The sequence below is a fragment of the Eurosta solidaginis genome, chromosome 2, assembly GCF_040869045.1.
Source record: "Eurosta solidaginis isolate ZX-2024a chromosome 2, ASM4086904v1, whole genome shotgun sequence".
NCBI classification, from domain to species: domain Eukaryota; kingdom Metazoa; phylum Arthropoda; class Insecta; order Diptera; family Tephritidae; genus Eurosta; species Eurosta solidaginis.
The window spans coordinates 291,210,993-291,223,755 of NC_090320.1; the positions used below are offsets into that span (position 1 = coordinate 291,210,993).

The 12,763-nt window shown below is 36.8% G+C and overlaps 1 protein-coding gene across 1 annotated transcript; it reads left to right on the forward strand.

Moving 5' to 3' along the window:
• The first annotated feature begins 398 nt into the window (after positions 1 to 398).
• LOC137241891 (serine-rich adhesin for platelets-like) lies at positions 399 to 2,944 on the forward strand. The gene is made up of 3 exons (XM_067769249.1): positions 399 to 572; positions 1,154 to 2,572; positions 2,640 to 2,944. The coding sequence occupies exons 1-3, from the start codon at positions 518 to 520 to the stop codon at positions 2,942 to 2,944; spliced, it is 1,779 nt and encodes a 592-aa protein (XP_067625350.1). The 5' UTR covers positions 399 to 517.
• The last annotated feature ends 9,819 nt before the right edge of the window (positions 2,945 to 12,763 follow it).

The window sequence follows — 12,763 nt, forward strand, 5'->3', positions numbered from 1 at the left end:
AACTATCTTCACAGTTAAATTTGAGGTTACGGTTATAGGTACGGTTACAGTTACAGTTGAGATTACTGTTACAGGTAAGGTTACAGTTACAGCTACGATTGAGATTATGGTTACAGTTATGGTTACAGTTACAGCTAGGGTTGAGGTTACGTTTGCGGTTACTAACAAAAAAAACACAAAAAATGTATCAAAGATATATTATACCCCATACTAAAGTGCCAAAAGTGCCCACTGTAGAGCCCTAACGATGTTTTTGAAAGGTGATTTTTTTAAGTGACCACTTCATTGCGTATCTGATAAAAAGCCATGTTAACAATTTACTTAATTCATTACATTTATATCGATATTGTTTAAAATCTTTCTCACAAATTGAACAGCAACAACTGTCGCGACAACGATCGTGCTCAAATTAAAAATTTAAAGTTGCAGGCGTGGCAAAAAAGATTTGCACCTCACAATTTAGTTTGAAACTGACTTTTAATGGATTAACAGGATTTCAAATACTGGACGTTTCGACATGAAATTACTAGTATTATTTTTGTTGTCATCTATCGCTTCACTAACGAAATCTGGTAAAATTAACCAAAAATATATATATTTCATCAAATAAATTGTTTTTTTTAGAGAAAAGTGTGGAAAATGTTGAGGATTTACGGACCAAGTGATAAAATGTTAATACTCATATAGATTTGAGATGTACGGAGTTATGAGAATTGAAAAATATAAAATGCTAATTTAATTCAATTTAATTTACATTGAAATTAATCTTAATTCATTTGGTCTGTTCTCGACATTTATGGAAACATAGTTTTTATTCACGTGCTTCCTTCTGTACACAAACTGAAATTGCAGATACAATGCAATATAAATTTTGAATATCTTCAAAAACGATTGAGCTAGGATTTCAGAACAATTATAATCAGGATAAGAAAGCAAAAACGTAGGGTTATTTGTGTGATTCCTATGTAATCCATTGTTCGTTCAGAATTATTGCACAGGGTGACCCAGCAATATTTTTTTTTGTTCACAAAAAAATAATATAACACCTACAAGCTTCAAGTCACTTGGTCTTTAATGAAATTCATACAAAAGAAAAACTAAAATCTTTCACCAATGCTAAATTAACTAACCATTTCGATTCCTCACATTACAGAAGACGAAAGCACCATACAAATAGAAGTTACTCCCATTCCTAATTTTGGTCACATAACCATACCTCATGACGCTGTAGCCCCAGTTGATGATGGAAGCGAATCGATAGCAGTCACACCAATTCCGATTGCCGGTCATATAAGTACCCCTTCTGATAGCGTTATAATAACAGATTCTGCCGGCGGTGTCGTGGCTCCTATTCATGATATAAGCAATCTTACGACCTCCATTTCTAACACAGTAACAGGCGACGTCACAATTCATGGTAGTGTGTCAAATACGGTCACATTTCCTGGCATCACATTTACAGATTCAGATCGAGAACCAAATTTGGGCACTACTATTTATCCTAGTGTGGACGAAAATACATCTTCTGGCTCCGCATTAACAGGCAGTACAACAAATTCAGACCGAGAATCAAATGTGAGTAGTACTATACCTTCAAGCGTGGGCGAAAGTACCAACGGTACAACAGATTCAGACGAAAAAACAACCCCAAACGTCGGCGATAATACATCTTCAGATGGAGATCCAAATCTGGGCACATCCTCTGGCACCTCATTGACAGGTACAACAGATTCAGATGGAGAACCGAATTCGGGCATTACTTTTCCCCCAAGCGTTGGCGACAGGACATCAACTGGCATTGGACTGACAGCTGGTACAACAGATTCAGATGGAGAACCAACTCTGGGTACTACTATTCCTCCAAGCGTGGAAGAAAGTACATCCTCTGGCACGTCATTAACAGCCGGTACAACAGGTTCAGACGCGGATGTAGGCTTTACCATTTCTTCAAGCGTTGACGACAATACATCTACTGCCATTGAACTGACAGCTGGTACAACAGATTCCGATGGAGAACTGAATTCGGGCATTACCACTCCTCCAAGCGCTAGAGAAAATACATCTATAGACGGAGAACCAGTTCTAGGCACGACTGTTTTTCCAACAATGAGCGAAAACACATCTTCAGACGGCGAACCAACTTTGGGCACTACTATTGCTCCGAGCGTGGACGAAAGTACATCCTCAGACACGTCATTAACAGCCGGTGCAACAGATTCAGATGGAGAACGAAATTCGGACACTACTTTTACTCCAAGCGTTAACGACAATACATTTACTGGCACCGAATTGACGGTTGGTACAATAGATTCAGATGGAAAACCGAGTTCGGGCACAACTCTAAGCGTGGACGAAGGTACATCTTCTGAGACCTCATTCCCAACCAGTACAACGGATTTATATCGGGAACCAACTTCGAGCACTACTATTACTCCAAGCGTGGGCCACAATACATCAACTGGGATTGAACTGACAGCGGGTAACACAAACTCAAATGAAAAACCAAATCTGAGCACTACTATTCCTCCAAGCGTGGACGAAAGTACATCCTCTGGCACGTCACTAACAGCCGGTGCTACGAATTCATACTATTTTTCCGAGCATCGGCGAAATTACATCTTTTGATACTGCATTAACAGATAGTATAACAAACTCAGCCTGGGAACCAAATGTGGGCACTTCTACTGAATTAACAGCTGGTACAACAGATTCAGATGAAGAACCAAATTCGGGCACAACTCTTCCTCCAAACATGGACGAAAATACATCTTCTGGCATCGCTGTCATAACTACATCTTCAGAGGTTATAGCCGCAGTTACTTCAAAACTACCCCTTACTGAGGAGTCCCCCAGACCTACTACTCCACTAATTGATGTTGTGACAACACCACTAACTGAGTCGTTTGATAATAAAACTGTTGGTAAGTTTATGCCAAATGCTTAAAAGTGTACAGAGGCTGAAACTTTCACATCAGAGTTCAACCTAAATACAATTAACTGTTGTAACTGCTGGGACAATACGGAGCCACGGCTCCGATTACGGAGGAGTCCTCCGATTAATTTCTATTTTTATACTCAGTTGAGAAGAGCTCACAGCGTATATTAACTTTGATTTGATAACGGTTGGTTGTACAGGTATAAAGGAATCGAGATAGATATAGACATCCATATATCAAAATCATCAGTATCGAAAAAAAATTTGATTGAGCCATGTCCGTCCGTCTGTCCGTTAACACGATAACTTGAGTAAATTTTGAGGTATCTTGATGAAATTTGGTATGTAGGTTCTGGGCACTCATCTCAGATCGCTATTTAAAACGAACGATATCGGACTATAACCACGCCTACTTTTTCGATATCGAAAGTTTCGAAAAACCGAAAAAGTGCGATAATTGATTACCAAAGACGGATAAAGCGATAAAACTTGGTAGGTGAGTTGAACTTATGACGCAGAATAGAAAATTAGTAAAATTTTGGAAAGCGGGGGTGGCACCGCCCACTTTTAAAAGAAGATAATTTAAAAGTTTTGCAAGCTGTAATTTGGCAGTCGTTTGAAGATATCATGATGAAATTTGGCAGGAACGTTACTCCTATTACTATATGTAGGCTTAATAAAAATTAGAAAAATCGGAGACCGACCACGCGCACTTAAAAAAACAAAAATGTTTAAGTCAAATTTTAACAAAAAAATTAATATCTTTACAGTATATAAGTAAATTATGTCAACATTCAACTCCAGTAATGATATGGTGCAACAAAATACAAAAATAAAAGAAATTTCAAAATGGGCGTGGCTCCGCCCTTTTTTAATTTCTCTAGGATACTTTTAAGGCCATAAGTCGAACAAAAATTTACCAATCCTTGTGAAATTTGGTAGGGACATAGATTCTATGACGATAACTGTTTTCTGTGAAAAGGGGAGAAATCGGTTGAAGCCACGCCCAGTTTTTATACACAGTCGACCGTCTGTTCTTCCGCTCGGCCTTTAACACGATAATTTGAGAAAAAATCGATATATCTTTACTAAATTCAGTTCACGTACTTATCTGAACTCACTTTGTATTGGTATAAAAAATGGCAAAAATCCGACTATGACGACGCCCACTTTTTCGATATTGAAAATTACGAAAAATGAAGAAAATGCCACAATTCTATACCAAATACGAAAAAAGGGATGAAACATGGTAATTGGATTGGTTTATTGACGCAAAATATAACTTTAGAAAAAACTTTGTAAAATGGGTGTGACACCTACCATATTAATTAGAAGAAAATGAAAAAGTTCTGCAGGGCGAAATCAAAAGCCCTTGGAATCTTGGCAGGAATACTGTTCGTGATATTACATATATAAATAAATTAGCGGTACCCGACAGATGAAGTTCTGGGTCACCCTGGTCCACATTTTCCACGATATCTCGAAAACGCCTTCACATATACAACTAAGGGCCACTCCCTTTTAAAGCCCTCATTAATACCTTTAATTTGATACCCATATCGTACAAACACATTCTAGAGTCACCCCTGGTCCACGTTTATGGCGATATCTCGAAAAGGCGTCCACATATACAACTAAGGGCCACTACCTTTTAAAACCCTCATCAATGCCTTTAATTTGATACCCATTACGTATAAACTCATTATAGAGTCATCCCTGGTCCACCTTTATGGCGATATCCCTAAATGGCGTCCACCTATAAAACTATGGCCACTCCCTCTTAAAATACTCTTTAATACCTTCCATTTGATACACATGTCATACAAACACATTCCAGGGTTACCCTAGGTTCATTTTCCTACATGGCGATTTTCCCTTATTTTGTCTCCATAGCTTTCAGCTGAGTATGTAATGTTCGGTTACTCCCGAACTTAGCCTTCCTTACTTGTTTGTTCTACATACTTTCGGTTGCGACTGTTTAGACCCGTAGTTATGACGGAAGTCGATCACTGGAAAGACCATCTGCCTTAACTTCCGATTTTGTTTTCGGAATACACACTCCCGTAACATCCCTAGTACATACAGTTGATCACAATTTTTATACTCAGTTGAGCAGAGCTCACAGAGTATATTAAGTTTGATTGGATAACGGTTGGTTGTACATATATAAAGGAATCGAGATAGATATAGACTTTCATATATCAAAATAATCAGGATCGAAAAAAAATTTGATTGAGCCATGTCCGTCCGTCCGTTAACACGATAACTTGAGTAAATTTTGAGGTAACTTGATGAAATTTGGTACGTAGGTTCCTGAGCACTCATCTCAGATCGCTATTTAAAATGAACGATATCGGACTATAACCACGCCCACTTTTTCGATATCGAAAATTTCGTAAAACGGAAAAAGTGCGATAATTCATTACCAAAGACAGATAAAGCGACGAAACTTGGTAGATGAGTTGAATTTATGACGCAGAATAGAAAATTAGTAAAATTTTGGACAATGGGCGTGGCACCGCCCACTTTTAAAAGAAGGTAATTTATAATTTTTGCAAGCTGTAATTTGTCAGTCGTTGAAGATATCATGATGAAATTTGGCAGGGACGTTACTACTATTACTATATGTACGCCTAATAAAAATTAGCAAAATCGGAGAAGGACCACGCCCACTTTTAAAAAAATTTTTTTTTTTAAGTAAAATTTTAACAAAGAATTTAATATCTTTACAGTATATAAGTAAATTATGTCAACATTCAACCTCAGTAATGACATGGTGCAACAAAATACAAAAATAAAAGAAAATTTCAAAATGGGCGTGGCTCCGCCCTTTTTCATTTAATTTGTCTAGGATACTTTTAACGCCATAAGTCGAACAAAAATTAACCAATCCTTTTGAAATTTGGTAGGGGCATAGATTTTATGATGTTAACTGTTTTCTGTGAAAACGGGCGAAATCGGTTGATGCCACGCCCAGTTTTTATACACAGTCGTCCGTCTGTCCTTCCGCATGGCCGTTAACACGATAACTTGAGTAAATTTTGAGGTAACTTGATGAAATTTGGTATGTAGGTTCCTGAGCACTCATCTCAGATCGCTATTAAAAATGAACGATATCGGACTATAACCACGCCCACTTTTTCGATATCGAAAATTTCGTAAAACAGAAAAAGTGCGATAATTCATTACCAAAGACAGATAAAGCAACGAAACTTGGTAGATGAGTTGAATTTATGACGCAGAATAGAAAATTAGTAAAATTTTGGACAATGGGCGTGGCACCGCCCACTTTTAAAAGAAGGTAATTTAAAACTTTTGCAAGCTGTAATTTGTCAGTCGTTGAAGATATCATGATGAAATTACTATATGTACGCCTAATAAAAATTAGCAAAATCGGAGAAGGACCACGCCCACTTTAAAAAAAAATTTTTTTTAAAGTAAAATTTTAACAAAAAATTTAATATCTTTACAGTATATAAGTAAATTATGTCAACATTCAACTCCAGTAATGACATGGTGCAACAAAATACAAAAATAAAAGAAAATTTAAAAATGGGCGTGGCTCCGCCCTTTTTCATTTAATTTGTCTAGGATACTTTTAACGCCCTAAGTCGAACAAAAATTAACCAATCCTTTTGAAATTTGGTAGGGGCATAGATTTTATGATGTTAACTGTTTTCTGTGAAAACGGGCGAAATCGGTTTATGCCACGTCCAGTTTTTATACACAGTCATTCGTCTGTCCTTCCGCATGGCCGTTAACACGATAACTTTAGCAAAAATCGACATATCTTTAATGAACTTAGTTCACGAACTTACTTTAACTCACTTTATTTTGGTATGAAAAATGAACGAAATCCGACAATGACCGCGCCCACTTTTTCGATATCGAAAATGACGAAAAATGAAAAAAATGCCATAATTCTATACCAAATACGAAAAAAGGGATGAAACATGGTTAGGTAATTGGATTGGTTTATTGACACGAAATATAACTTTAGAAAAAACTTTATAAAATGGTTGTGACACCTACCATATTAAGTAGAAGAAAATGAAAAAGTTCCGCAGGGCGTAATAAAAAACCCTTAAAATCTTGGCAGGTATTACATATATAAATAAATTAGCGGTATCCAACAGATGATGTTCTGTGTCACCCTGGTCCACATTTTGGTCGCGATCTGGAAAACGCCTTCACATATACAACTGCCACCACTCCCTTTTAAAACCCTCATTAATACCTTCAATTTGATACCCATATCGTACAAACACATTCTAGAGTCACCCTGGTCCACCTTTATGGCGATATTTCGAAACGGCGTCCACCTATAGAACTAAGGCCCACTCCCTTTTAAAATACTCATTAACACCTTTCTTTTGATACCCATATTGTACAAACAAATTCTAGGGTTACCCCTGGTCCACCTTAATGGCGATATCTCGAAACGGCGTCCACCTATGGAACTAAGGATTACTCCCTTCTAAAATACTCATTAACGCCTTTCTTTTGATACCCATATTGTACAAACAAATTCTAGGGTCACCCCTGGTCCACCTTTATGGCGTTATCTCGAAACGGCGTCCACCTATGGAACTAAGACTTACTCCCTTTTAAAATACTCATTAACACCTTTCATTTGATACCCATATCGTACAAACGCATTCTAGAGTCAACCCTGATCCACCTTTATGGCTATATCCCTAAATGGTGTCCACCTATAGAACTATGGCCCACTCCCTCATAAAATACTCTTTAACACCTTTCATTTGATACCCATATCGTACAAACGCATTCTAGAGTCACCCCTGGTCCACCTTTATGGCGATATCTCGAAAAGGCGACCACCTATACAAAAACCACCACTCCCTTTTAAAACCCTCATTAATACCTTTAATTTGATACCCATATCGTACAAACACATTCTAGAGTCACCCCTGGTCCACCTTTATGGCGATATTGCGAAACGGCGTCCACCTATAGAACTAAGGCCCACTCCCTTTTAAAATACTCATTAACACCATTCGTTTGATGCCCATATTGTACAAACAAATTCTAGGGTCACCCCTGGTCCACCTTTGTGGCGATATCTCGAAACGGCGTCCACCTATGGAACTAAGGATTACTCCCTTTTAAAATACTCATTAACACCTTTCTTTTGATACCCATATTGTACAAACAAATTCTAGGGTCACCCCTGGTCCACCTTTATGGCGATATCTCGAAACTACGGCCACCTAAGGAACTAAGGATAACTCCCTTTTAAAATACTCATTAACACCTTTCATTTGATACCCATATCGTACAAACGCATTCTAGAGTCACCCCTGGTCCACCTTTATGCCGATATCTCGAAAAGGCGGCCACCTATACAACTACCTACCACCTCTCCCTTTTAAAACCCTCATTAATATCTTTAATTTGATACCTATATCGTACAAACAAATTCTAGGGTCACACCTGGTCCACCTTTATGGCGATATCTCGAATCGGTGTCCACCTCTGGAACTAAGCCTCACTCCCTTTTAAAATACTCATTAACACCATTCGTTTGATGCCCATATTGTACAAACAAATTCTAGGGTCACCCCTGGTCCACCTTTATGGCGATATCTCGAAACGGCGTCCACCTATGGAACTAAGGATTACTCCCTTTTAAAATTCTCGTTAACACCTTTCTTTTGATACCCATATTGTACAAACAAATTCTAGGGTCACCCTTGGTCCACCTTTATGGCGGTATCTCGAAACGGCGTCCATCTATGGAACTAAGGATTAGTCCCTTTTAAAATACTAATTAACACCTTTCATTTGATACCCATATCGTACAAACGCATTCTAGAGTCAACCTGATCCACCTTTATGGCTATATCTCAAAAAGGCGACCACTTATACAACTACCACCACTCTCTTTTAAAACCCTCATTAATACCTCTAATTTGATACCCATATCGTACAAACAAATTCTAGGGTCACACCTGGTCAACCTTTATGGCGATATCTCGAAACGGCGTCCACCTGTGGAACTAAGCATCACTCCCTTTTAAAATACTCATTAACACCTTTCTTTTGATACCCATATTGTACAAACAAATTCTAGGGTCACCCCTGGTCCACCTTTATGGCGATATCTCGAAACGGCGTCCACCTATGGAACTAAGGGTTACTCCCTTTTAAAATACTCATTAACACCTTTCATTTGATACCCATATCGTACAAACGCATTCTAGGGTCAACCTGATCCACCTTTATGGCTATATCCCTAAATGGCGTCCACCTATAGAACTATGGCCCACTCCCTCATAAAATACTCTTTAATGCCTTTCATTTGACACACATGTCATACAAACACATTCCAGGGTTTCCCTCGGTTCATTTTCCTACATGGTTATTTTCCCTTATGTTGTCACCATAGCTCTCAACTGAGTATGTAATGTTCGGTTACACCCGAACTTAACCTTCCTTACTTGTTTTAAATTTTTTTTATTTTAGCAAAAGTAGTATTGCAATGCTATTCATGTGCAGGAGATTGCAGAGATAAAGAGTTAATTAGTTGTCCTCAAGGAATTCATCGATAATATGTGGAGAACACAGCTTAATAACTATCGCTCGGTTTTGCGCTCTGCCGAGGAGGATGTCAAAGGCTACGCTTGCTATAGCATAAAAATACCAGGTAAAAGTTGTGTCGCCCCTCACATATAGATGATACTTTTGTTAACAGTTTTTTTTTTTATATTGCTTTAAACTTTATGACTTAGTTGCTGATACCACCAGCATACGAAAACTGGGCTGTGTTGCTATTCCTTACGGTAAAAGCGCTTGTCAATCGATACGATAGGAGATCTTGGAGAATGTACAGCTATCCGAAGATGCCGAGTGTATAGCTTGTCAGTCTAACTTTTGTAATGGGTCTGCTATTAGAAACCTTTCTTTAGTATCTCTATTTGGTATTATTTTAGCGAAGTTATTATTTTAGAAAGATAAGTTACAAATTAATAATTAATTATAAAAATTTATTTTACAAACTGCAAATTTAGTAATTTATTTAGTTTTAAATAAAATTAGTAATGATGTGTATTGTAACGATTTTAAGTCATCATCTGTCCAAAATTGACAAAATTTGCTTGCAGGAAAGTTTTGCCAGATTAAGTTATATCTTGTTTTGATAAATGACACTGAAGATGGTCTAACGTCGTAACGGATTTGTAAAATCTTTCCAGTATATTATTTTACAAATATTTAATTACTCCAAGGTGAAAGGTAAAAGGTGGACTGGACTGAGCTCTAGTAAGCTAGAATTAAAATTGTAAGTCAAAGTTTTTACAGTGTGTGTACGAGCCTACAACTATTCCAACTACATTCGAAAGAAAAAAAAAATTGTTTAAAGAAAAGAGCAAAGTTTCTTTGAGAAAATGCAAATGTGTTTGATAAATAAGCAAATCTATATCAGAGCGGGGTTTTTTCAGAAAGAAGTAGTCCCTTATGAGGCCACCAGTCATTGAAACTGTAGGAGCGTTCCATTGAATTATCGAGCTCTGGCTCACGATCAAATCTCATTGGAACGATCTGGATCAACTTTATGGGAGCTGACAGCACTAATGTAAAACATCTGTTTTGTTGATGGTGGTGATCCACATTCTCCTTTCCCTAACAACTAAATTTATTTTATTAACGTTTAAATAGTTTCACACGTAAACAAACTATTTATTTTCCTTACAGTTTCTTCAATTTGTTTACTCTTTCCGTGTTTTTGCTTTTAAATATGGCGAAGTCTTTTATCTATACACATATTCATTTCAGTGCTACCATGGCTCAATTATATGATTGGCTCACCTCATCAGCTGATTTTATTTTTTTCATTTCAATTCATTTCATTTTCATTTCATTTCAATGAAGCCAACACAATGACAGCAATTTCTTACTACACACAAAAGCTGCTAAGTTTTATGTTTTCATTCCATTCCATTCGTCTAACAACAACACGCTGATTTTGACAATCTGAACAAAGGCATGTTGTTGCTGTAGAGATAAGCCAACCATATAGTTGAGCCATGAGTGGTACCAACTCAAATGTGGTTAGCTGTCAAAAAATCTACTACAGATAACGAAACGAACAGAACTGCTATTCGGATCAGAAATTGAACCAGATAAATATCAGGATCACAACGTTGTTGTTGCATTTACAAGCTAAATTTCTATCCGTATGTGGTTCATGCGTCATTGGAACGTAACTATTAATTTTGAGATTTTTTTATGAATCCTATCATCCAATCATCTGTTTTTATAGGCATTAGGGGGACTCATGAAAGAATATAAACTTATAAGGTGTAAAATTATATCCATTTACACACGCTGTTATATGAACGCACCTAGTAATACTCTTGATAAACTTGATTGTTTATCAGCTGTATTATTGCCAAACACATTTTTTTTGATTGTTATACAAATTAAAGAATGCCAAGATTAAGTGAAAAATCAAAACTAAAACGCCTTTACTTGCTGATGTTGGAGATTTTTGATGAAAATTCCTGCAGTAATGTCTGCAAGGTTGCATTCCTTTGAGTTTACCGCGTTTACACAATGAAATGTGCGCGTAAATTTATACAAATTGTGTAAATGATTTTTCATACAAAATTTGACAGCTCGTTTACGCACTAGATAAATTTATACGTTTACACACTTTATAAGGCATTTATACGGTTACATGAGTCCCCCTATTACCAAAGAAATATCAGTACAAATATTTTGGATAGAAATAAAACTAGCCCCAATGTGGCTTAAATAGACCAATAATTCAGTGACTGAAACTGAAATAGTTCATGGCGGTTAATGCCAATACGATTTAAGCGACATTTAAATCCTGCAGGACACTGCTATTTTGTAAATAATTTTCCTGCTGGTATGAAACTTTAATTTTTTCGATGCACACAACACTCCCTGTTCTGAGCATAATAAAATAAGGGCGTTCCAATGAGCTATCCAGCTCTGGATTGCTATAAAATCACTCTCTCCTTACAGTAAAGGCAACCTTTCTCTACCGAATTTTGTTGCGATAGGTTTAATGATTTTTGATTTATTATTAATAATATTTGTAAAATTGATTTTATCAAAAGCGGGCGTTGCCACGCCCATTTTAAACAAATTTTTATCAAGAGTCTCAATATCAGTCCACACGTCAAATTTCAACATTCTAGCTGTATTATTTACTAAATAATCAGGTTTTTTGTGTTTTCCAAAATGTTATTTATATAAAAAGTAGGCGTGGTTATCATCCGATTTCGCCCATTTTCAATACCAATATATTCTGGGTGTAGATAAGCTCGTGCACCAAATTTGGTGAAGATATCAAGTTATCGTGTTAACGGATAGACGGATGGACGGACGGACATGGCTACATCAAATTTTTTTTTTTCGATACTGATGATTTTGATATATGGAAGTCTATCTCGATTCCTTTATACCTGTGCAACCAACCGTTATCCAATCAAAGTTATAATACCCTGTGTACAAGTGCAGCTGGGTATAAACAAAATATATCCAACGAATAACTAGTATTAACATAAATGTCAGGACGCTGTTGCGCATATGCATGTTAAAATTTTATCAGGATATGGATCAGTGTTCATTGGAACTCAGCTGCAATTTCAATGTGCACAGTGCTGGCGATTACAAAATTATAAACTAATGGAAAATAATTTTTTACAATCGCCTCCGCCTTGTATTGTCAATCATTCATCATCATTCATCATTTTCAATTGTTTTGCCACTACTAAGTATTGATATGATAACGCAAAAGGTGTGATAAGATTACGCTTGGCTAGGTACCTACATTGA